We start from the raw sequence: 22,926 nt of genomic DNA on the forward strand, positions 1-22,926 counted from the left end.
GACCTCTCCGCCCCCACCCCCGTCTGACCTATCACCCTCACCTTGACCTCTTTCCACCTATCACATTTCCGACGCCCCTCCCCCAAGTCCCTCCCTCCTACCTTTTATCTTAGCCTGCTGGACAAACTTTCCTCATTCCTGAAGAAGGGCTTATGCCCAAAACATCGATTCTCCTGTTCCCTGGATGCTACCTGACCTACTGCGCTTTTCCAGCAACACATCTCCGGCTCTGATCTCCAGCATCTGCAGACCTCACTTTCTCCCCACAGTGGATTACCCAACCTCCTGCAAAAATGCTATCCTTTATTCCCAATTCCTCTACCTCCACCGCATCTGCTCCCAGGAGGACCTGTTCCACCACAGAACACGCCAGATGGCCTCCTTCTTTAAAGACCAATTTCCCCTCCCACGTGGGGGTTGATACCCTCCAGCGCATCTCATCCACTTCCTACACTTCTGCCCTTGAACCCCCACCCCTCCAACCGCGATGACAGAACCCCCTACTCCTCACCATCATCCTTTGTCCTCTTTATCATCCTCCACCATTTCCACAACCTACTCCAGCACCAGAGATATTTCCCTCCCCACCCCACCTGCTTTCCATAAAGACAGAAGTTAAGTTCCCTCCACAACTGCATCGTCAGGTCCACGCCCCCCCACCCCAACTTCATCCTAAGCCCCAAAGAAGCCATCAAAGTTTCACCTGCACTTCCATACATCTCACTTACTGTATCCATTGCTGCTGATGCAGTCTCCTCTGCGTTGAGGAGATAGGATACCTACTCACCGAGCGTTTCAACGAATGTCTCTAAAACACCCGGACCAACCAACTCCACCAGCCCGTGGCTGAACACATCAACTTCCCCTCCTGCTTTGCTGAGGGCATGCAGGTCCTGGGCCGCCTCCACTGCCACTCCTTATCACCCAATGCCTGGAGGAAGAATGCCTCATCCTCTGCTTCGGGACTCCAACTCTGATATCAATGTGGATTTCACCAGTTTCATCATTTTTCTTTCCCCCCCCTGCCCCACCTTATCCCAGTTCCAACCTTCCAGCTTAGCACCGCCTTCATGACCTGTCCCATCTGTCTATCTTCCTTACAACCTATCACCTTTTAACCCCACCTATTGTACTCTCCAATACCGTTCTCCCCCAGCCCCACCGTCCTCCCGTTTCCACCCGAGGCTCCCAGCCTCATGCCTGATGAAGGGCTTTTGCCTGAAACGTCAATTTTCCTGCTCCTTGGATGCTGCCTGAGCTGTGTTTTTCCAGCACCACACTCTCTTGACCCTTGCATGTCATCAACCTGAGCTACAAATATTCTCAAATCGTTAGGTGTATCAATTTTAGGCTGTGGCCAACCGCTGGAAGATGTGAAAAGGAATAGGCCATCTGGCCCCTTGAGGCTGCTTTGCTGTTCAACAGGTTCTTGGTTGATCTTTTTGTGGACTCACTCCACTTACCCACCTGCTCACTATAATCTTCAATTCCTTTACTATTCAAAACTCTGTCTACCTTTTGCCTTAAATACATTCAACAACATAACTTCAGTTGCTTTACTGGATAGAGAATTCCACAGATTCACAACCTTTTGGGAGAAGAAGTTTCTCCTCAACTCATTCCTAAATCCGCTCCCCCTTTTTATTTTTGAGGCTGTGACCCTTAGTTCTAGTTTCACCTGGTAGTGGAAACAACCTCTCTGTTTCTATCTTATCTATTCTCTTCATAATTATAAGTTTCTACAAGCTTCCCCACCATTCTAAATTCCAATGTGTATAGTCCCAGTCTACTCTCTCTCCTCATAAGCCAACTATCCCCATTCCAGAATCAACGTAGTGATCTCTTCAACACCCCTTCCAGTGCTAATATATCCTTTTTCAAGTAAGGAGATCAAAACTGTATGCAATATTCCAGGTGTGATTTCACTAGCTGCAGCGTAACCACCTTGTTTTTAAACTCTTGCCCTCTAGCAATGAAGGACAGTATTCCATTTGCCTCCTTAATTGATCTGCAGGCACAGATAATGTTGTGTGATTCATGCACAAGGACACCCAGGTCCCTCTGCACAGCAGCATGCTGTAATTTCTTTTTACCGGTCCCTCTGCACAGCAGCATGCTGTAATTTTTTTTTTACCACTTTATATTCCATTTTGCTGTTTATTCCAACCAAAGTGGATGACCTCCCATTTATTGAATTTGTACTCCATCTGCCAGACCCATTCTATAATTCTACTGCAGACTTTCAATGTCCTCTGTACACTTCACTGGACTACTCATTTTAGTGTCATCTGTGAATTTTGACACATTACACTTGATCCACAACTCCAAATCATCTCTAAATTGTAAACAATTGCAGCCCAAACACTCAGCTCCATATAGAAAAGCACCTGTTTGTCCCCACTCTTGTGCTGTTAACCAATCCTCTATACATCCTTATACATTACCTGAAATGCTGTGTCTTACACAGCAGCCTTGTGTGCAGGACTTAGTTGAATTCTTTCTGAAAATCCACAAAACACCCCATCCACTGGTTCCCATTGTCCACTGCACTCATAATGTCCTCAAAGAATTTGAATAAATTAGTTCAACGTGACCAATCTTTTCATGAACCAGTGCTGCTTGAATAGTTTGTCTGAATGTCTCACTATTTATTCCTTAATAGATTCACGCATTTTCCCCACTACAAAAATTAGGTTAACTATAGAACTGTTAGCTTATCTTTTGTCTACCTCCATTTTTCTAAACAGTGGTGTTGCTTGCTAGTTTCCAATCTGCTGTAACTGCCCCCAAAGTCCATCAAATTTAGTGAATTACCATGAGCGCATTTGCTATTTTCCCCTACCCTGGGATGCATTTCATCAGGTTCTGAATCAGTGGTGCTGGAAGAGCACAGCAATTCAGGCAGCATCCGAGGACAGGCAGCCTGAATTGTTGTGCTCTTCCAGCACCACTGATCCAGAATCTGGTTTCCAGCATCTGCAGTCATTGTTTTTACCTGCATTTCATCAGGGCCAGGCGATGTCTGTCTTTAGTCTCATTAGCTTGCCTAACGTTACCTGATTAGTGACAATGATCGATCCTCTGTCCTCACCTTCCATAGCCTCCTTGTCACCAATTATTGGCATGTTTATTGTCTTCAAATGTGAAGACTGATACAAAACACCTGTTCAATGCATCAGCCATTTCCTCACATCCATTATTAAATGCGCCTTCAAATCCTCTAAAGGACCAATGTTTATCTTAGCCTCTATTTTTGGCTTTATATATTTATAAACATTTTTGCTATCTGTTTTTATATTATGAGCTAATTTACCCTCAATCCATCTTGCCTTTCTTTAGTGTTTTTTTTTGTGTGGCTTTCCTTTTTACCACTTAAAGATTTCCCAATCCTTTAGTTTCTACTCATCTTTGCAACTCTGTATTTGCTTCCAATTTTATACCCTCCTTTTCTTTCCTTTAGTTATCTATGGCTAATTATCCCTTTCCTAGTCTTTCCTTTTTCAGTGGTAGAATATTTTTGCTGAACAATGAAAAATTTTGAAAGTTTTTTTTTAGATTTGATTAGATTAGATTACTTACAGGGTGGAAACAGGCCCTTCGGCCCAACAAGTCCACACTGACCCGTCGAAGCGCAACCCACCTATGCCCCACCCCCAAACCATCCCACTGTAGTCTCCTCTGTTTAAGCGCAAAACATTGGTATTGGATTTTTGCTTCTCTCCCACCATCTGTATTTTAAATTCAACCCTACTGTTATTGCTCCTTCAGAGAAGGTCCTTAACTGAGACATTAATTATTCCTGTCACTTTTTTATACGGGACCAGATCTAGGATAGCTTATTCCCTCGTAGGTTCCTCGAACAATGGGTAATGGAACCTATCGTGGATACATTCTCGAGGAACTTCTCCTCAAGGCTGCCTTGACTGACCTTGTTTTGACCAATCAATATGTAGATTAAAATTCCCCATAATAATTGTTGTACCATTTTCACATCAATTGTTTTCTTTTATTGCCTGTTCCACCGTGGTATTTGGTGGCCTATAGACTACATCTATCGATGACATTTTCTCCTTTTTATTATTTCTAATTTCCACCCACATAGTTCTGTAGAGGGTGGCATGGTGGCTCAGTGGTTAGCACTGCTGTCTCTCAGTGCCAGGGACCTGGGTTCAATTCCTGCCTCTGGCAACTGTCTGTGTGGAGTTTGCACATTCTGTGTCTGTGTGGGTTTCCTCTCACAATCCAAAGATGTACAGGTTAGGTGAATTGGCTATTCTAAATTGCCTGTAGTGTTAGGTGGATTAGTCAGGGCAATGGGTCTTGGTGGGTTGCTCTTTGGAGGGTCGGTGTGGACTGGTTGGGCCGAAGGGCCTGTTTCCACACTAAGAGAATCTAATCTAATCTGTAAGGAATCAATGTCATCTCTCACTGCCATCCTGATGTGTTCCTTAAATATTAGAACTGCTTTGTGATTTGTACTGTCAACTCATTTGCTTTGTTTTAAATGCTACAAGCATTCCAGTAAAGTGCCCTTATGCTCATTTTAATTCCTTTTTAGCTTCTTCTGGTAGAATTAAGATTCATTGTCCTTAAACATTCTCACTTTTCTGTCACTACCTGGTTTCCACTCCTCTTAATGCTACATTGCTCAGCTGCTTCTTGCTTTTTATGTACTATCTTAATTCTTTTCTCAAGCTCTCACCCACTCTTGCTAACTCAGAGCCTTAGGTTCCCATTCCTCTGCCAAACTAGTTTAAAGTCCACCCAACAGTGATGACACCAATATTCTTGCAGGTGGTTTTGCTACACTGGGCGAAGACCGTCTCTCTTCAACAGGTCCCATCTTTCCTAGAAACTGACCCAATTATTCAGAAATCTAAAGCCCCCTCCTACCCCACTTCCCAGCTACCAAATCTACCAATTCCTAGCCTCGCCAGATGGCGCAAGTAACAATCAGGAGATTACTACCTTTTTTGAGAACCTAGTTTTCCATCTAGCTCCTAATTTCTCCAAGTTTAGCTCTCTGGATCACCATGCCTCGTTTTTAACCTAGGTCATTGATACCAATGTGTAACACAACTGATGGTTGTCTCCCTTCCACACCCCCAAACCACCCTCACTTATCACTACAGTCCTAACAGCCTTTTTCTACCTGGTTGGTGCAGTTGAGCATCCTGTGATACTGCAGGTTTTGGTTTGCTGCAATTCCTTAAGGCATTATCACCATCACCAGAATTCAGCACAGAGTACCGATTGGCTATTGGAATGGCCTTGGGGTTGGGGTCTGCTGGATTACTTACCTCACCTTTTGTGTGTGTGACAGTTACCCATTCTCCATCCTGCCACGCTTACCAGGATGTTACATAGTATGGAGGGAAGGCCTTATGAGGATTTGAGGCTGTTTTTGTAAGAGAGAAGGAGGTTGAGAGGTGACTTAATTGAAACATCAGATAATCAGAGGGTGAGGTAGGATGCACAGTGAGAGCCTTTTTTTCCTTTGGTGACGGTTAGCACAAAGGGACCTTGCTTAAAATTGAGGGGTAATAGATATTGGACAGATGTCAGAGGTAGGTTCTGTAGGGATGTGGAATGCCCTGCCTACAACAATAATAGATTTGTCGTCATTAAAGGCATTTAAATGGTCATTGGATAACCGTATGGATGATGATGAAATAGTGTAGGTTAGATGGGCTTCAGATTGGTTTCACAGGTTAGCGTGACATCAAGGGCCAAAGTGCCTGTACTGCACTGCAATGTTCTACATTCTGTTGTCTGAGACAATCCTCCTCACTTTCAACAACATCGCCAAGCTGTGTCTTCTGCAAACTTTGACTATAGAGGGTATAATCCCATTCAAGTCATTAATGATCATCATAAACAAGGATACTAGCACTGATCCCTGTCGTACATCACTAGTTAGACTTACATTCACACAAACCAGCTGCATCCATCAGCCTTTTGCCTTCTATTTGCAAACCAGTTTTACATCCACTTTGCCAACTTGTCTTGGGTCCCATGGGCTCTACCTTTTCTTTTTGGCCCAGCCTTCCATGTGGGACCTTTTCAAAAGCCTTAATGAAGTCCATGTAGACATCAAATGCACTGCCCTTATCAAAATATTTAATCACCTTATCAAAAAAACTTGTCAAGCAAAATCTCCCTCTAACAAAACCATGCTGACTATCCTGTCTCTCAAAATCTCTTCCAATAATTCCCCTGTAACTGTCATACTACCAGGTCTGTAATGACCTGGCATAAGCCTGCTGTCCGTCCTGAACAAAGGTACTAAATAGCCAGCCTTCAGCCATCTGGCACTTCACCTATGGCCAGCAAAGTATTAAATATCTCGGCAAGCTCAGCACCTCAGCAAGCTACTCCCTTGCCTCTTGTTGCAGCAGGGATGCATCTTCTCAGGCCTTTTGGATTTATTCACTTTTTTATTTGCCTGCTAGGTCATCTAATATATTTTATTAATCTTAACATATTCCAGGATCTCAATACACCAACTGAAATCCCCAGCTTCAATGTCTTCCTACTTCGTGAATACAGATAAGAAATATTTATTTAAGACCTCACCCACATCCATGCTCAGTTTGCCCCTTTAGTTTGTAATAGTCCCCTTGGTAATCATCTTTGACTCAATATACTTGCTAAACCCCAAGGCATTTTCCTTAACCCTATGTGCCAAGGGTATTACATCACCTCTTTTTGCCATCCTCCTTTTAAGCACCCCTCATCCTCCTGAAGGCTATGCTGTTTTAAGTACTGTACCAAACATTTCTTCCTCCTTTATCAAACTGTCTATCCCCTGACATCTAAGGTTTCCCGCACTTGCTACTCTTGCCCTTCGCTCTTAGAGGAACACCTTGGCTCTTAGAGGAACACCTTGCTTTTCCAAATGTAGACTTGCTTGCAAATAGCTGCTCCCGATCTGTTTGCCAGATCCTATATATCTATTCTTAGAGGAGAAAGTGAGGTCTGCAGATGCTGGAGATCAGAGCTGAAAATGTGTTGCTGGAAAAGCGCAGCGCTGTGCTTTTCATATCTATTCTTAGCCCTTTCATAATGACTTTGAAACTCCCCAAAATGCTCACTCACTTGACTGGTTCATTCCCCTAAAATTAGGTCTATCTATATACAGGCACAAAAAGCTCTTGTGATTGCACTTTAAAAATTCCAGCCCATCTTATTCTTTCACACTAAAGCAATCCTAGATAATGTTGGTGCATTTGAATTTCCCCTAAGAGTTTGTCTCACTACTTGTGATTTGCGTACATATTTGCTCCTTTCATTCCTTCTGGAAGGCCAGCAGTATAATACCAACAAAGCAATTGAATGCTTTTTTTTGCTTTCTTTCTAAGCTGCTTCGAGCACTGCCTCATCCGCAGAGCCTGTTAGGACATCATCTCTCACATCATTGATGGTTTCCTTTTTAATCAATAATGCAGTGCCTCCACTACCTTTTCTCTCATCCATATCCACCCCCAACTAACCAATCACACCTGAGCTTTTATACCCTGGAAAGTTTGAGGTGCTAGCCTGCCCTTCAACTATGTCTCATTTGATTGCAACAATATACAGATCAATGTTTAACGTTAGTCTTACCAGTCAGGCTCCAAGCATTAAAATAGATGCAGTTCAGCTCTTACTTCCACATGCCTTTATCATGCCTAGGTCTCTTCCACTTGCTAGACTGTCCTACTATGTGTCCTACATCTGAATGGTCTTTGATCCTGACGTTGCCTCTACTCTGTGCACCATCCCCTCCCAAAGTAATTAAATCTCTTCAACAGCAGGAGAAACTGTTCCAGCCAAGATATTGGCCCATTCCAGTTCACCAGCCCAGCTTGTACAGGCCCCACCTCCACCATAAATATGCCAGTGATCCAAAAGGCAAAAACTCCCTCCTACATAACCCTTTTAACCAGGCATTCATGTGACATTTGCTATTCCTATAAGAAGCATGAGGCACCAAAAGCAATCTGGAGATTACAACTTTATTACTCGTCGTCTTCAGTCTACCATTTCTCGCTCCAATCGTGTTGCAGGATCTTACTCTTTTTGTATCATGTCTTACTTAATAATATTCATTAGCAATCATTGGCTAACGAGTATGATTATCCATCTAGAAATTGTCACTAATCATGGGTTCTGTGGATCCTTCCACAGCTGATGAGCTCCATTCTAGAGCAACATCTTCAACCACACATGTAGGCAGGTGTTTTTGGGAGGCAAATGTGGCCCTTGGCCTTGAGATTATTGGCATTCCTTTCTCTGGTCCCTTTTCCATGCTTCCTCTTTCTAATGGGTGTTGTGAAAGAATTGTGCCCTTTCGTACAGGGGTTTCCTCCGAGCATGTTCCATGCATTGATATTTAAGTTGCATTTCTTGAGAAGCCTTCAGGGAGTTTTGAAGTGCTTCCTTTGTCCTCTTGTTTGAGTACCTGGAGTTGGATGAAGATGATTTGTTTTGGCAATTGAAACTCTAGCAACCTAAATGTATGGCTGGCCTAGCAGAATTTGCTTCAGATGATTCACTTCAATGCTGATAGCTGCTTCAAGAATGTTGACGTTAGTATGTTTTGTTCGCCCAACGAATGTAGAGAATCTGTCTCAACAGTATTCGTGGTACTTCCCAAGGGCCTTAAGGTGTTGTCCATATGTTTTCTAAGTTTCAGAGCCATATAGAAGAGTCAGGATAATGACTGCCTTATACACAAGGATCTTGGTATCAGTACCAAGGTCATGTTTGGCAAAGACTTTCATCCTTTGGGCATCCAAAGAAAGTGCTCATAAATGGATGCCTCATTAAATCTCTGCATTGATGTCAGCCTTAGCTTCCCAAGTAAGGGGCATGTTCCATGTTTTGGGAGGATTTTCCATTGATCTTTAATGGATAGATGAGGCAAAATTTGACTGGGGTGAGGTTGGTAAAGGAGTTGTCTTAAGATTGAGGCTGAGACTGACCAGTATGCTTCCATGTAATCATTAAGTGAGGCTTGAAGATTTGAGAACAGAGTTGACATTTCCTGGCTACTGAAGTTGAGTGACGTTGGTGTCATTTTCTTCTTGGATTTTAACTAGTTAAGGTTGAAAGTTTTTCATTAATCCTGGAGAGTGACTACACCACTAGAAGTTTCATCTTGACAAGATGACGAATGGTGGCAATGAAGATGGAGAAAAGGGTGGGGTGATGACTCCTTTCTGCTTGACCTCCTGACTCAACATCAGAATTGTGATATTGCTGTCTGTGAGGACCATTGCTGTCATCTGGCTGTGGATGAGACGGGATCTGATTGAATTTGACTGGGGACAGCCAGCATTTGACAGTGCTGTCATTAGCCCTTTTTTTTTTTGATTTAGCTCTGTCAAATTGGAGGCCATGTAGCATGGATGGTGTTGATCCTGGTATTCCTTTGGAGTAGCTAAGCAGTGAAAATCATATCTGTGGTTTGATTGGAAGCCACATTGACTTTCAAGCAGAATTTCCTCAGACTAGGAGACTAGCAAGGATTTGGGCAATGGAAAGTAGAGAGATCCCTTGACAGTTCCCACAATCCACTTTGCCTCCTTTCTTGGCAATGGCAGCATCCCTGAGATCAGCTTGGCTTTCTTCTTTGTCCCAGATTTTCAGGTACAGTTGATGGAGGTGTTCAGTAAGTCCTGATGTCCCAAGTTTAAAAATATCCCATTTATTCCTATGGCTTTTCCAATCTTCTTGTGTATTTAATGGCAGTTTCAACTTCCACCATGCTAGAGGGGAGTCCAAGACCACCATTGGAGAGTTGAGGGATTTCCCCAGACATGTTCTTGTCAACGATTGTATTGTAGTTTAGAAATTATATTAAGTGTTCCTTCTGTTTTGGAGGCTGATGCTTTTCCCCCACAAAAAGCTTCCATCCTTACTGCATATCAGTTTGAGGCCAAGGATGTTGAGTCTGTATATTTCCTTAGCACTGAAGAAATTCCAGGTGTTCTTGTCAGCAAAGAGTTACAACTCCTTTTAGCCTTCTCGGTATTGTATTTTATTCTGGATTTCTCTCGTTCTCCTTCATAATTCCACCTTTTGTTTCAGGAGTTCTCCTCTGCCTCACTGGCAATGTTTTTTCCAGGATGGAAAGCTTTCCTCTTGTCAGTGAGGTCTTTGAGATCATTCTTTTCAAACCAGTCTTAGAGCGTCCTTGTCTTAGCTGATGGTTTCTTCACAGTATGATATGATGGCTATCTTCAGCTCTTTCCAGGTTTCCTATGCTCTGTTACGATGGAGATTTTGGTGAAGACATTGGATGTTCGCTCTTGAAGCCACTCAACCTTGAGATTTTTCTCAACTGTTTCTTTAGCTGCTTTTAGTGGTATTTGATGGGCACTAAAAGGTTGATGAACCAGTGGTCTGGCCAGTGGTCATCTGCACTGTTGTTGCTTTGGTTAAGTCAATTTTGTGCCAGTAGTTTTGATTGTGGAGGACTCCAAGAAATCTTGAACTTGTCTTTTTGGCAGGACAGTGTTGGTGATGACTGGCTGATGTTCCACACATGTGGTAAGCAGGAGAGTCCTGTTGCAGTTGCAATTCCTCACTGCTTTGTTCTCTAGTCCTTTCCAGAATTGTCCTTTCCAACCCTGGTGCTCAAGTATTCAATGGTGATTTTTATCATCTTTAGGAAGCTTCCTTTTGGGCTCATGGCATCAAAGCGTGGAGTGGAGGCAGCCATTTCCATGGCAATTTCTCAATGGAGAATCCTGACATAATAGTTGCTGCTGAGAGTCAGTTGACCAGTTTGTTCTTGATGATTAATCCAATTCTATTCATCCTGGGTTGCTCCTCCAGTAGATCCCTAAAGGTGTCAGCACAGGTTGGTAGGGTGATAAAAGCATGCAGATGTTTTCCTTCACTAGCTGGAGCATAAAATATAGCAGCAGGTCCTGTTGCACCTTGATAGAACATTGGTTCAATCTCAGATGGAATGCTGTGTGCGCCATCATATTGAAAGGATGTGATTGTACTGGGGAGGGTGCAGGGGAGGTTCGCCAGGATGCTGGCTGAGTTGAAAAGATCGTGTTATGAGGAGAGGTTAGGTTTGTTTTCCTGGAGCAGAGGAGGCGGAGGTAATATCTAGTCAAAATCCTCAAAATTGAGGCATGTATAGGTTGGGTCATGAGACAGGTCTGCCATGGGGAGAGGATTCCAAAACTATAGGGCAAACTTTGGAAGGTGAGGATTAAGTAATTTTAGTGGAGGTCTGAGGAAACCTTTTTTCATTTCATCTACAAGACGGTAGAAATATAGAATGTGCTGCCTGAGGGGGTAGTGGAGGCAGGTACTGAATGTTTTAAGAAGCATCTGGATGAACACTTAAGATAAAGTGTGAGTGAAGGTGATTAGTATAGTTTGATGTCTATTTGGTGTATACATAGGAGGCTAAAGGACCTTTTTTTTTCTAAGCTGTATGACTGAGTATGAAATAGAATATGATTGTATATTTTGTTTTTGTAATTATAATTGAAGTGGCTCTCTCTTATTAAGAGAAGACCTGAGTACATCGCAAACAGTTTAAAGAAGGTATACCTGACTGATTCATGGGATGAAGGGACACTTACAAACATGATCCTGCTTGAAGTTGACAAGAATGGTGAAAGAATGCTATTGCTGGAGGGGAAACTAGAACTAAGCAAAGCAGTTTCAAAAGGGATCTGGAAGCTTAAAATAGAGGTGAAATAGATAAGCGATGAATGTCACAAAGGGAACCGTTTTTAACTGCCTCTAGTCTACATCTTAATTAACCTATTGGCATCTTCCTATTTGTCTTGGTAGTTCCTTTTGTTTTCAATAGCTTTTATTTTGCTCTCAGCATTGCTGACTGTCAAACCTAGTCTTAGACTTTGTGGAGTACTCCACAATCACCTGATGAAGGAGCAGCGCTCCAAAAGCTAGCGCTTCCAATTAAACCTGTTGGACTATAACCTGGTGTTGTGATTTTTAACTTTGTACACCCTAGTCCAACACCGGCGTCTCCAAATCATTTTCTATAAAATAATTCCATTTTTTTGGTGCACCATATTCATAAGGAAGTCCAGGGGATATATATTCCCTAACTATCCATTATGTATCGTGAACAAATTTGAATGCTTTTCTTTTGCCATCCTGTTGACATCAAAATTTTTTCCCTAATTTTTTTTCAGACACTGCATGTCATTTGTGTATGTAAAGTACTTCATGGATAACTTGGTGATTAGTATCAACTCACAGCTCTGAAGTTGTGCTGCCTGTAAGGGTGATGAGTCGACTCTCCTGCTGCAGAACCAGCAAGAGTGATTTCTATTCAAGGAGAAGTTTTTATCCTGCAGCTGCTATTGTACCTGAGTTAAATGTAGGTCAGAGAGCAGGTAATGAATGCGCAAGTCTTTTGGCAAGTTAGCATCAGTCCAGAGTTTATGTACACATAGCATGGAAAGATAAAGTGGCCAGAATTTATTTAAAATTTATTCAAATTTATTTCTAAATTGCCCATAGTGTTAGGTGCATTAGTCAGAGGGAATTGGGTCTGGATGGGTTAGTGTTCGGAGGGTTGGTGTGGACTTGTTGGGCTAAAGGGCCTGTTTCCATACTGTAGGGAATCTAATATTATCTAATCTAAATAGTCAAGTCCTGAGACTTGAGAGTTTTGGAAAGAAATGAGCTAAGGCACAGTGGTTAGCACTGCTGCCTCACAGCGCCAGAGACCCGGGTACAATTCCCGCCTCAGGCGACTGACTGACTGTGTGGAGTTTGCACATTCTCCCCGTGTCTGCGTGGGTTTCCTCCGGGTGCTCCGGTTTCCTCCCACAATCCAAAAATGTGCAGGTTAGGTGAATTGGCCATGCTAAATTGCCCGTAGTGTTATGTGAAGGGGTATATGTAGGAGAATGGGTATGGTGGGTTACGCTTCGGTGGGTCGGTGTGGACTTGTTGGGCCAAAGGGCCTGTTTCCACACTAAGTAATCTAATCTAATCAATATTACATGAAGATAGGCTTGACAGAGGAGAGAGGTTGGTTGATCAGAAAGTTACCTTAGGATCAATAAGACAATAACTTGGGAACTGTCTATTTCAGCTAGTCAAGGAAACAAATGGAATGTGAGCCAATCAAATGACTGCGAGATGATCGTGGAGAGAGACAGCTGGCTGCAGTTAATTTACAATGTATAGGTTGACCCCATGCTGGCACAAGAGGCAACAAGAGATCCTCTGGATAATTCTCAATTAACTGATGGCATCGAGAGATGCCATTGTTGAGGATATTCTGACCATAACTGGATAGTTAAATCTAGGTCTAACTGAATGTCGTTTCATCAAGATGGATAATGAAGATAATGCTGTGAATAGTTGTGTTGAAAGCTACAAACTGGTTGACGAGGATAATGCTGTATTGTAACAATTGTAGAATGTGCCCTCAGTGACTTGGCTGAATCTGAAATTTTACATTTTATTTCTTATTCAAAGAACACAAGCTTAATGTGGAAATAAATTTTTGCTCAGGTAAAAGTTTCTGAAGCTGAGCTCAGCTTCAATCAGTAAACTGCTTCCTTAAGTTCTTCAGAGCTGCGTTATTGAACCTGGGAATGGTTGCAAATATTGAATTCCGCTAATTCTCTCCACTGCTATGTTTCTACCCACACATCAGTGACCTCTGTAATTTAGAACAACTTGTGTCAATACTGCCCAAACATTTAATCATATCTGTGTTACCCGAGACCAGAACAAGTGGATCCCCGTGACCCAAACTGCATGTTGCCTTTCCTGTGCTATCTTGTTCTTTGATCTTTCGAGAGTAATCGAGTCATAGAGATGTACAGCATGGAATCAGACCCTTCGGTCCAACCCGTCCATGCCGACCAGATATCCCAACCCAAATGTGTGCCACCTGCCAGCATCTGGCCCATATCCCTCCAAACCCTTCCTATTCATATACCCATCCAAATGCCTCTTAAATGTTGCAATTGTATCAGCCTCCTCCACTTCCTCTGGCAGCTCATTCCAAACACATACTATTCTCTGTGTGAAAACGTTGCCCCTTAGGTCTCTCTGACTTTGTCTATTTATCCTATCCATGCCCCTCACAATTTTGTAAACCTCTATAAGGTCACCCCTCAGCCTCCGACGCTCCAGGGAAAACAGCCCGAGCCTGTTCAGCCTCTCCCTGTAGTTCAGATCCTCCAACCCTGGCAACATCCTTGTAAATCTTTTCTGAACCCTTTCAAGTTTCACAACATCTTTCCGATAGGAAGGAGACCAGAATTGCACGCAATATTCCAACAGTGGCCTGACCAATGTCCTGTACAGCCGCAACATGACCTCCCAACTCCTGTACTCTATACGTTGTCCAATAAAGGAAAGCATACACTGCCTTCACTATCCTATCTACCTGTGACTCCACTTTCAAGGAGCTATGAACCTGCACTCCAAGGTCTCTTTGTTTAGCAACACTCCCTAGGACCTTACCATTAAGTGTATAAGTCCTGCTAAGATGTGCTTTCCCAAAATGCAATGCCTCACACTTATCTGAATTAAACTCCATCTGCCACTTCTCAGCCCATTGGCCCATCTGGTAACTCTCTTCGCTGTCCACTACCCCTCCAAGTTTGGTGTCATCTGCAAACTTACTAACTGTACCTCTTATGCTCACATCATTGGCTGAGTTCATCCTTCTAGTCCTCCTTAAATGTGGATGTATCTCCAGCTATTGTCCAACTCCATTGTACTTGCATAACTGAGGACTGAATGGGCCCAAACCAGTGCTCTCTCCTTTACGGTAACAATTGGAATGCAAGCATTAGACTCTAGATTCACTTCATGAAATTTTCTACTTTACAGAACTTCTATTCTCTGATTATTCTTAAAAAAAAAAAAATCATTCCCTCAAAAAAACCTATTGTACATGTAGGATAGAAAGCATTGATTTTTGAAAACATCCTGAACTAGTTTTAGATTTTTCATGACCTCAGCTGGCACATGACTGCAACATAGACTCTTACTATGGCTTGGTGTGTCAATATTTCCAGTTCCTAGATCTTACAATAAGGCAGTTTGGCATGGTTGATGGCTGCCATGGTAGCATCTACATTTATGACTTTGAAACCTAGCTTGGCTGACCTGGCCTGAGTCTTGTGATATCCAGTCGGTCTCCCTGCCAGCTCAGGAAAATATCTCCCTTGAAAGTTGCAACTGTCCTTTCTGCCATTTCCATGACTGTGGTCTCAACATTGCACCTTCTTCCATGTCAAGTTCCTTTGGTCAAAATCTTGGTTGTTCTTTAAGTCTCCTATAGACTTTTCTTGTAAAAGTCATTTATCTTAATTTAAATCATGCCCACCATGCCAAGTTTTTTAATTAAGAGTATAATCTGCAAATATTTCTTGGCAACAGCTTCCTTTAATGGACTATAAGAACCCTCAGTGAAATTTCACTGTTAGTCATGATGAGTCTAGGATGTTATTAATTTCAACATATTTCATAGTACTGCAATTTCTTAGACAACTTGGCTACAGAAAAATCAAATCCCATCTTGGTGAGGAAAATGTTTGCTTCATCTTCTCTTTGTTCATGTAACCCTGCATATCCCTGGATACTAAGGGAATTTAGTATAGCCAATCCATCTGATAGACACATCTCTGAATTGAGAGAGAAAACCATGTAGAAATAGGAGAACATGCAAACTCCACACATGCTATCACTCGAGGTTTGAATCAAACCTGGGTTTCTGATGCTGTGAGGCAGAGCTAGCCACAGTACCATCGTGCTGCCCAAATATTTCTTCTTAGCCATTTTTACCATTGTGTGATGTGTTGAACCACTAAAACTGAATATGAAGTTCACACAGAACAATCTTTAAGTTACTTAAAATTCCTTCAAATAAATTTTAGAAGCTTCAATAATGTTAATGTTTCTTCCCTCTTATTCTTTTCCCCAAAAGCTTGTATTGTTAACCATCATATTAGTGGTACTTTTAACAAATGCTTTCTTAAAATTCATAAACCAAATCCATTACATTCCTGTCTGGTCTTGTATTCTTTGCACCTTGGAGTGGGGTTTCTGTGGGACAGGGCGTGCTGTTGATCTACACTGGATGTATTTAGTTCAATTTTAACTTGGCCCAACATTCTCCTCCATTCCAAACCATAAAAGTTAAGCATCTGGCTATGTGACATCAAACAATGTTAAGATTGCTGTATCTTATTGTACATTATACCATTGACTGCAGATGACATCTTATTTATCAAAGAGTGTCATCATGATGCCAATAGTAATAGCATCCAAGATAACCAGATGTATTTAAACGCTTTTTTTATATATGCAGTGCTGCTAATAAACTGCATTATGTATCTTACAAGAAACTAACTGTACTTGGGGCGGCACGGTAGCTCAGTGGTTAGCACTGCTGCCTCACAGCTCCAAGGACCTGGGTTCGATCCCAACCTTGGGTGACTGTCTGTGTGGGGTTTGTCTATTCTTCTCGTGTGTGTGTGTGTGTGTGTGTGGATTTCCTCTGGGTGCTTTGGTTTCCTCCCAGAAGTATTGGCCTTGCTAAATTGCCCATAGCTTTCAAGAAGCTGTAGGTTAGGTGCATTAGTCAGGGGTAAATATGGAGTAATCAGGTAGGGGAATGGGTTTGGGTGGGATAACTCATCAGAGGGTGGTTGCGGGCTTCTTGGGCCTCAGGGCCTGTTTCCACACTGTAGGGATTCTAAGAAAACATCTATAGAATCAGCATGATTAAATATAGACCACTAAATTAAAGAGATACGAATTCTCATTGTAACCATGTACACTGACCTTATTTCAATCTAATATTTTATTTCTGTGCCAAGCGTTTAGTTTTTAAAAAAAAACCTGGCCTTGTCTCCTTTTTAATTGTGTACCCTGTGGTGAATGGGGAGGCCAACAAAGCTGGCAAACTTTTTAATGAGAGAGGCTGTATACGAAGGACAAAAACAGCTGTAGTAAATAATTGTTTTTCAGACCAGAGGATTGCCTTTTGCAGACAAATCAACATTTTAATTTTGAATCCGTTGAGACTGCTTGTTTGTTTTTCCATTGAACCATAGCTAACAAAGGGCTGGGATATAAAATATTTCCAAGCAGCAATGCACAGCCTTTCCATCTTCGGTGGTCTTGATGAAGACATTCCTCTGCCAAACCAATTTATTTATTCCCTTACTGCCTACATAAAACTGAGTGCAATATTGATATTTATTAAAGGAGTCTTCAAAAGCACTGTTGCTTTAGGCTGTCTATCAGCCCAATAACACATTTTGCTTCAAAATTGGTTGATTCCATTTAATTAGGTTCCAATGGAAATAACTCCACAGAGCCCAGTACCCTTCACCAAGTAACACTTTATGTACACATGCATGGTACTTGACACTGGCCTGGCTTCCTTGGAGCCAGCTCCGAGAGGACAAAACCTCTAATAGTCCTCTAACAGAACCAGGTTAACTACCCTAATCAGGAAACTCATTTTGAGGTTCACCTGGCTGACCCTTGTTACAATCATTACTCTTCTACTCCAAGTTTCAGTTGTGAACTTTTGTTCTGATGCTGTTTTCCTATCCCATGGAAAGCTCAAAGCTGAATGTAATATATAGTTCGAAAAGACTCCTGTGAACAACTCAAATAATCCTGCAGGCTTAAAATTGATGTTTTATACTTTTTTTTTCTCTACAGGTAGTTAAAACAGTTGGCCTACGAGAGATCTGGTATTTTGGACTCCAGTATATAGACAACAAAGGATATCCCAACTGGTTAAAGCTTGAGAAAAAGGTAAATGCACTTTTAAGTCTTGATTATGATCAGAGTAGTTCTTTTTCATTTCAAGCAGGTGATCTTGGGGTTCCCCCCCCATCTAATTTTAATTTCATTTTTCTTTTCTCAATGGCAGGGATAAAAGTAACTTATTCAAAACTACCCTCCTTGTTTTTGCCATCAAAGTAGAATGTGATTTAATGCTCTTCTACAGGATGTTACAGTTTAGTACTTTCATACAAAGTATGATGTTGGCTTTTGCATGCCAAGGAATGGTTGTCATTGTGGATGTGGATTTTTCAGGTCCAGAGTACCAGGTGTAATGTAAACTTTGTGTTTGCAATATTGGTGGTAAACTGAATTGTGCAAATTGAAAGAAGCTGGAGACGGTCAGGACTACAAATGCTGGAAACCAAAGTATGTCAGTGTGAAGCTGGAAAAGCACAGCAGGTTAGACAGCATCTAAGACTACTGTGTTTTTCCAGATTCACAGCTATTGAAAGAAGCTGGCCACTTGCTTTCTATATTTAAAGCATAGAAATCAAGAGGAAAAACTTGTTCATTACTCAAGTTTTCAGTTTATAAATATTTTTCAAAGTTCTCAACCTCCTTGCTTTTGGGTTAATTCGACTAAAATATAGTTGCTGATTGAGGGATATAACCATGAAAGTCTTGCATTGACGCACGTGATCAATCACCCAGTTCTATGCACATTAGCTTGTTGCTAAAACAATCCAATAATATTCAGTCTGTTACCCCTGGTTGTACCATAACTTTCCTGTGGTGAGTATTCCATATGCTAACAAAGCTTTGCTATTTTTCGTCGGTGCAGAAAAGAAGCTAATTATTTAGCCTGTTGTTCCTGTGCCAGCAATCTGAAAGATTTGTCCACTGAGTACCATTTCTACAATATCCTCAAACTTTGTAAATTTTCCTTCAACTTTTTATCAAGTTCTTGATTCTGCTCCCACTGCCTCTTTTAGATCCTAGATCATGGTTGGAAAAAACTGTATGTCACGAAGTCCTCTGAATTGTCACACGGCTGTCATGCTGATTTGTGTAGAGTGTTGTGACCAAATAGATGCTTGGCGTTTTAATGTTTACGACAACAGCATATTGCATTAATTGCATTCTTTAATTTTAAAATGTTTAAAAGGAGTTAAAATTGTGTTGATCATTTTCTTTAAAGATCAAAATTCAACTTTGTGAACCACTTCTGACAATATAATTTAAACCAATATTCAATTTAAAGCTGCCTAATTGAAAATCCATCTTGTGTATTGATCTTGAACAGCTGCATCAAGTCTCTCCAACTGGGCTTTGCCATCCCTAGTACTGTCCTAGTCCATCTCTTCTGTCCCCTTTCTCAGGCAATGAAATCATTCTTAAAATGTGCCTAGAATTGAATGCAGCACAGTAACTTAAATCTAAAATATATTTTTGGAAAGGTTTAGCATAACTTTGTACTGTGCTTCTATAAAGCCAAGAGCTTATGTTTCACACTAACTTCAAATATTTGTGTGCACATTTCTCCTCCTCACAGACAGCTACCATACTCCCTTAGTAAAACTGTATTAGTACTTGTTACAGAAATGCACCACATGGTGCTTTCCAGAGCCCTTGTTTGTCCTGTCCAATTGCATCCTACGTCATTTATCTGGATTGCATTCTGTTTGACTTTTGGTAAAAGGGAGTAAGTTTTTAAAGGTGATATAAAACAAATCTTTGCAAGAAGACTGAGCTTCTGGTTGCCTACCATTTCAATGCAGCACCATGTTTCCTGACCAATATTCCTGTCTTGGGCTTGATAAGTGCTTCAGCAAAGCTCTGTGCAAGCTGAAAGAACAGCATCTTATTTTTCAGCTTTGACAAAGGGTCAGTTAGACTTGAAATGTCAGCTCTTTTCTCTCCTTGCAGATGCTGCCAGACCTGCTGAGATTTTCCAGCATTTTCTCTTTGGTTTCAGATTCCAACATCTGCAGTAATTTGCTTTTATCTTATTTTTCTACTTGGGAACTCCGCAACCTTCTTGACTCAAATATAGGGCCCTACAACTTGGTGCCTGTGCACTTTCTCCCACATCCTCGGTAGAACCAGGCACTGCCATCATGTGGACTGCGAGCATAAACAATCCATTGTCAGCCACTAATGGTCACCATTAGCAGCAATCCATTATCCCAGGCTGACCTTTTATCCATTCCTTAGCTCAACTGGTTTTCTCTCTGAGCTTCATCTCTACTTATCACTGAATCCCCTAATTGCCACAAGCACGTGCGCACCTTCTCTAGCATGTATGCCAACTTTTCCCAGCCACAATCAGCTCTGAAGAGGGGTCACAGGATCAATGTAAATCCTGCTTTCTCTTCACTGATGCTGCCAGATCAAGTTTTTTTCCAGCAATTTGATTTTGTTTACAATTTGTAAACTGCATAACATATTTTTTCAAACCAGTCTTGCTATTGCTTATGCAACCTTTAAAGATTTATGATAGGAGCAACAATACAGATCAGAAGAGAGAGACACTTCAAAATGCTGCCATTCGGCCCAAGAAGTCCACACCTGACCCTTCGAAGAGTAACCCACCCAGACTCATTTCCCTCCAAACCAGTCTTGCTATTGCTTATGCAACCTTTAAAGATTTATGATAGGAGCAACAATACAGATCAGAAGAGAGAGACACTTCAAAATGCTGCCATTTTATAGGGTGCCATCTTTCCACATTAGTCCCTTCAAAGTTCATTACATGTAACTTCTATTTGGTTAACCTCCATCTGCTGTTACGTTCACAATCTTTTGTCATCATGTAATCTGGTAATTATCTTCACTCAGTTTACTGCTTTGTCAACTTTCATACAGTTTTAAAGCTTTGTTTTTCGTTTGTTCATGTGTTTGCTACTCTTATGGCAAAGTTAAGAAAAAGGGAGATTTAATGAGCCCAGTATTGACCATTGGTAGATCGAGCATTTGGTGTCCATGCAAATGCAAACTATTTTCCAATCGGGGAAGGGGGGGAAATCACTGCCACCATTTTTTTTTTGATTGCTGTCATTCAAGTCAATTTATTCATTCATGCCATTACTTCTATTTCAATTGTTTCCTTCTGTTTGGTACTTCCTTAAATACCTTCCGAAGCTGCATAATTTTTCCGCGGTTTCAGTTACCTGTGGTTTCCCGTGGCCCGAACATATCTGGAACCTTCTGGAATCAGGAGGCTGCCGGAAAGGTATGTTTCCCATTTTAAATAAATGGGCTTGCCCCTGTCTGCGGTTTTGGACTTCCATAGTAGATCGTGCAACGTATCACCGGGGGGGGGGGGGGGGGGAGGTGGTGGTGGAGGTGGAGAGAAACTAATGTACTATTACATCAATGTTTATGTTGATTTTAACTTTTTATTTCCTTTTGTAATTCCATTTGTTTGTTTGAACTACAAACTTTGAAATTCTCCTAGAAAGCCAAGTCCTCATCCTCTAATGTTGTTTGAAAATATTATGATAGCTCAGTGGTTAGCATTGTTGCCTCACAGTAACAGGTACCTGGGATTGATTCCACCCTTGAATCACTGTGCCTTTGTAGAGTTTGAACATTTTTTTTTCCCCCGTGCTTTTCCTCCAAAGATCATAGATGCGTAGGTTAGGTTGATTGGCTGTGCTAACTCGCCTCTTGGTATCCAAGGAAGTCCTAGGCTAGGTGGATTAGCCATGGTAAGTGTGAGGTTACGGGATATGGTAGAGTGGGTGGGATGCTGTTCAATAGAGTTTGTATCAGTCTTGAAACAACAATCAAATTGCGTCTGGAACACATCTAGCACTTGCATTTAAAATAAGAAAAAGTAAAGATCTAAGCTATCCTCTTAATATTTTGAGGGGGTTTGGTCTGATCCATAACACACACTAGGGGCTCTTGGCTTGAATTAAAAAATCTCACTTTATAGGTTGGATTTAAGGTTGTTGGACTCAAAGGCAGTGAGTGGTGAGATTTGTTTTCTTTTAATTTCAAGTATTGCATTTGGTTGGTTTAAACCGGGTGTGCCTTGTGCTTACCAGTAAGATATGCTTATCAGTAAGAGTTTCCTAGGGGTGGAGCTGGGATGTGTACAGGTCCAATGTGCAACCTTTAAAGGGAAATGTAGGAGCAATAAGGTCAGAGAACCCTGGATTCAGGGCTGGAAAAAGAAAAATAGGATTTTTAGCAAGTCTGAAAGGAAAAGCTTCAATTGTGGCTAAATACAGGAAGTACAGGAGGGAACTGAAGATGTGATAGTACTATGGCTTTAAAAGTCACTTCAGGAGATTTACAGAAAGTGAGCAAGGTGGTTTTTAGAATTGGTAAACAAGCAGTTGGGGTTGCCTGAGTCTGTGAGGAAAGGAGAAAGGAATTCTGGTAATCATGCAACATTTGCATGCCGGAATCCCATCTGACGCTTTACAAATGGTTAAAATTCAGTTACAAATGAAACCGCTTGAAGGTGTAAAGGAAACTAAACAGTTTGGATTATAAATGAAAGCAGAAGAAAAGCAAGGGGGGTAAAACATCAGGATAAAGATATGGCACCAGAGCAGGAAATTGGGATTTGTGCATTTTCTAGTGTTACTTATGAAAGTCTCCTTCTTTTGAACATCTGACCCATAACTCTGGATTTATTTCTCATTCATGCTTTGCTAGTTTCTAAAATTTCATCCTACCCTTGACTTTGCTCAATTTATGATATGTTCATCTTTCTTTCTTGTTTTTTTTTTCTCCATTGAATATACCTTTAAGAATTTTTTTTGTATGTCTTTACCAGCTTCCCCCTTTAATCTATTTTCCCCTATGCATCCTTATTAACTTGGTTGGCTTTGACTTGGTTACCTTGATGTGGGGTTGTCGTACTAATTTCAGATCCAACTTTGTCACTTAATTTGAATGTGCAGTTCTTCATATGATCATGCTTCCATGAGGAACCTTTAACTATGAAGTTATTCTTTACTCAGTATAGAGTCATAGAGATGTACAGCATGGAAACAGACCCTTCAGTCCAACACGTTCATGCCAACCAGATATCCCAATCCAATCTAGTCCCACCTGCCAGCACCCGGCCCATATCCCTCCAAACCCTTCCTATTCATATACCCATCCAAATACCTCTTAAATGTTGCAATTGTACCAGCCTCC

The 22,926-nt window shown here is 41.5% G+C and overlaps 1 protein-coding gene across 4 annotated transcripts in view; it reads left to right on the forward strand.

Annotated features, from left to right (window-relative positions):
- The window catches only part of ezrb (ezrin b), a 126,426-nt gene that overhangs the window by 56,578 nt on the left and 46,922 nt on the right, over nt 1-22,926 (forward strand). For all 4 annotated transcript variants that reach the window (XM_043696174.1, XM_043696171.1, XM_043696173.1 and 1 more), the window contains one exon: nt 17,698-17,793. In XM_043696174.1, coding sequence (XP_043552109.1) covers nt 17,698-17,793 — 96 coding nt within the window. The remainder of the gene's footprint in view (nt 1-17,697; nt 17,794-22,926) is intronic.

Source organism: Chiloscyllium plagiosum, chromosome 9 (genome assembly GCF_004010195.1).
Source record: "Chiloscyllium plagiosum isolate BGI_BamShark_2017 chromosome 9, ASM401019v2, whole genome shotgun sequence".
NCBI lineage: Eukaryota > Metazoa > Chordata > Chondrichthyes > Orectolobiformes > Hemiscylliidae > Chiloscyllium > Chiloscyllium plagiosum.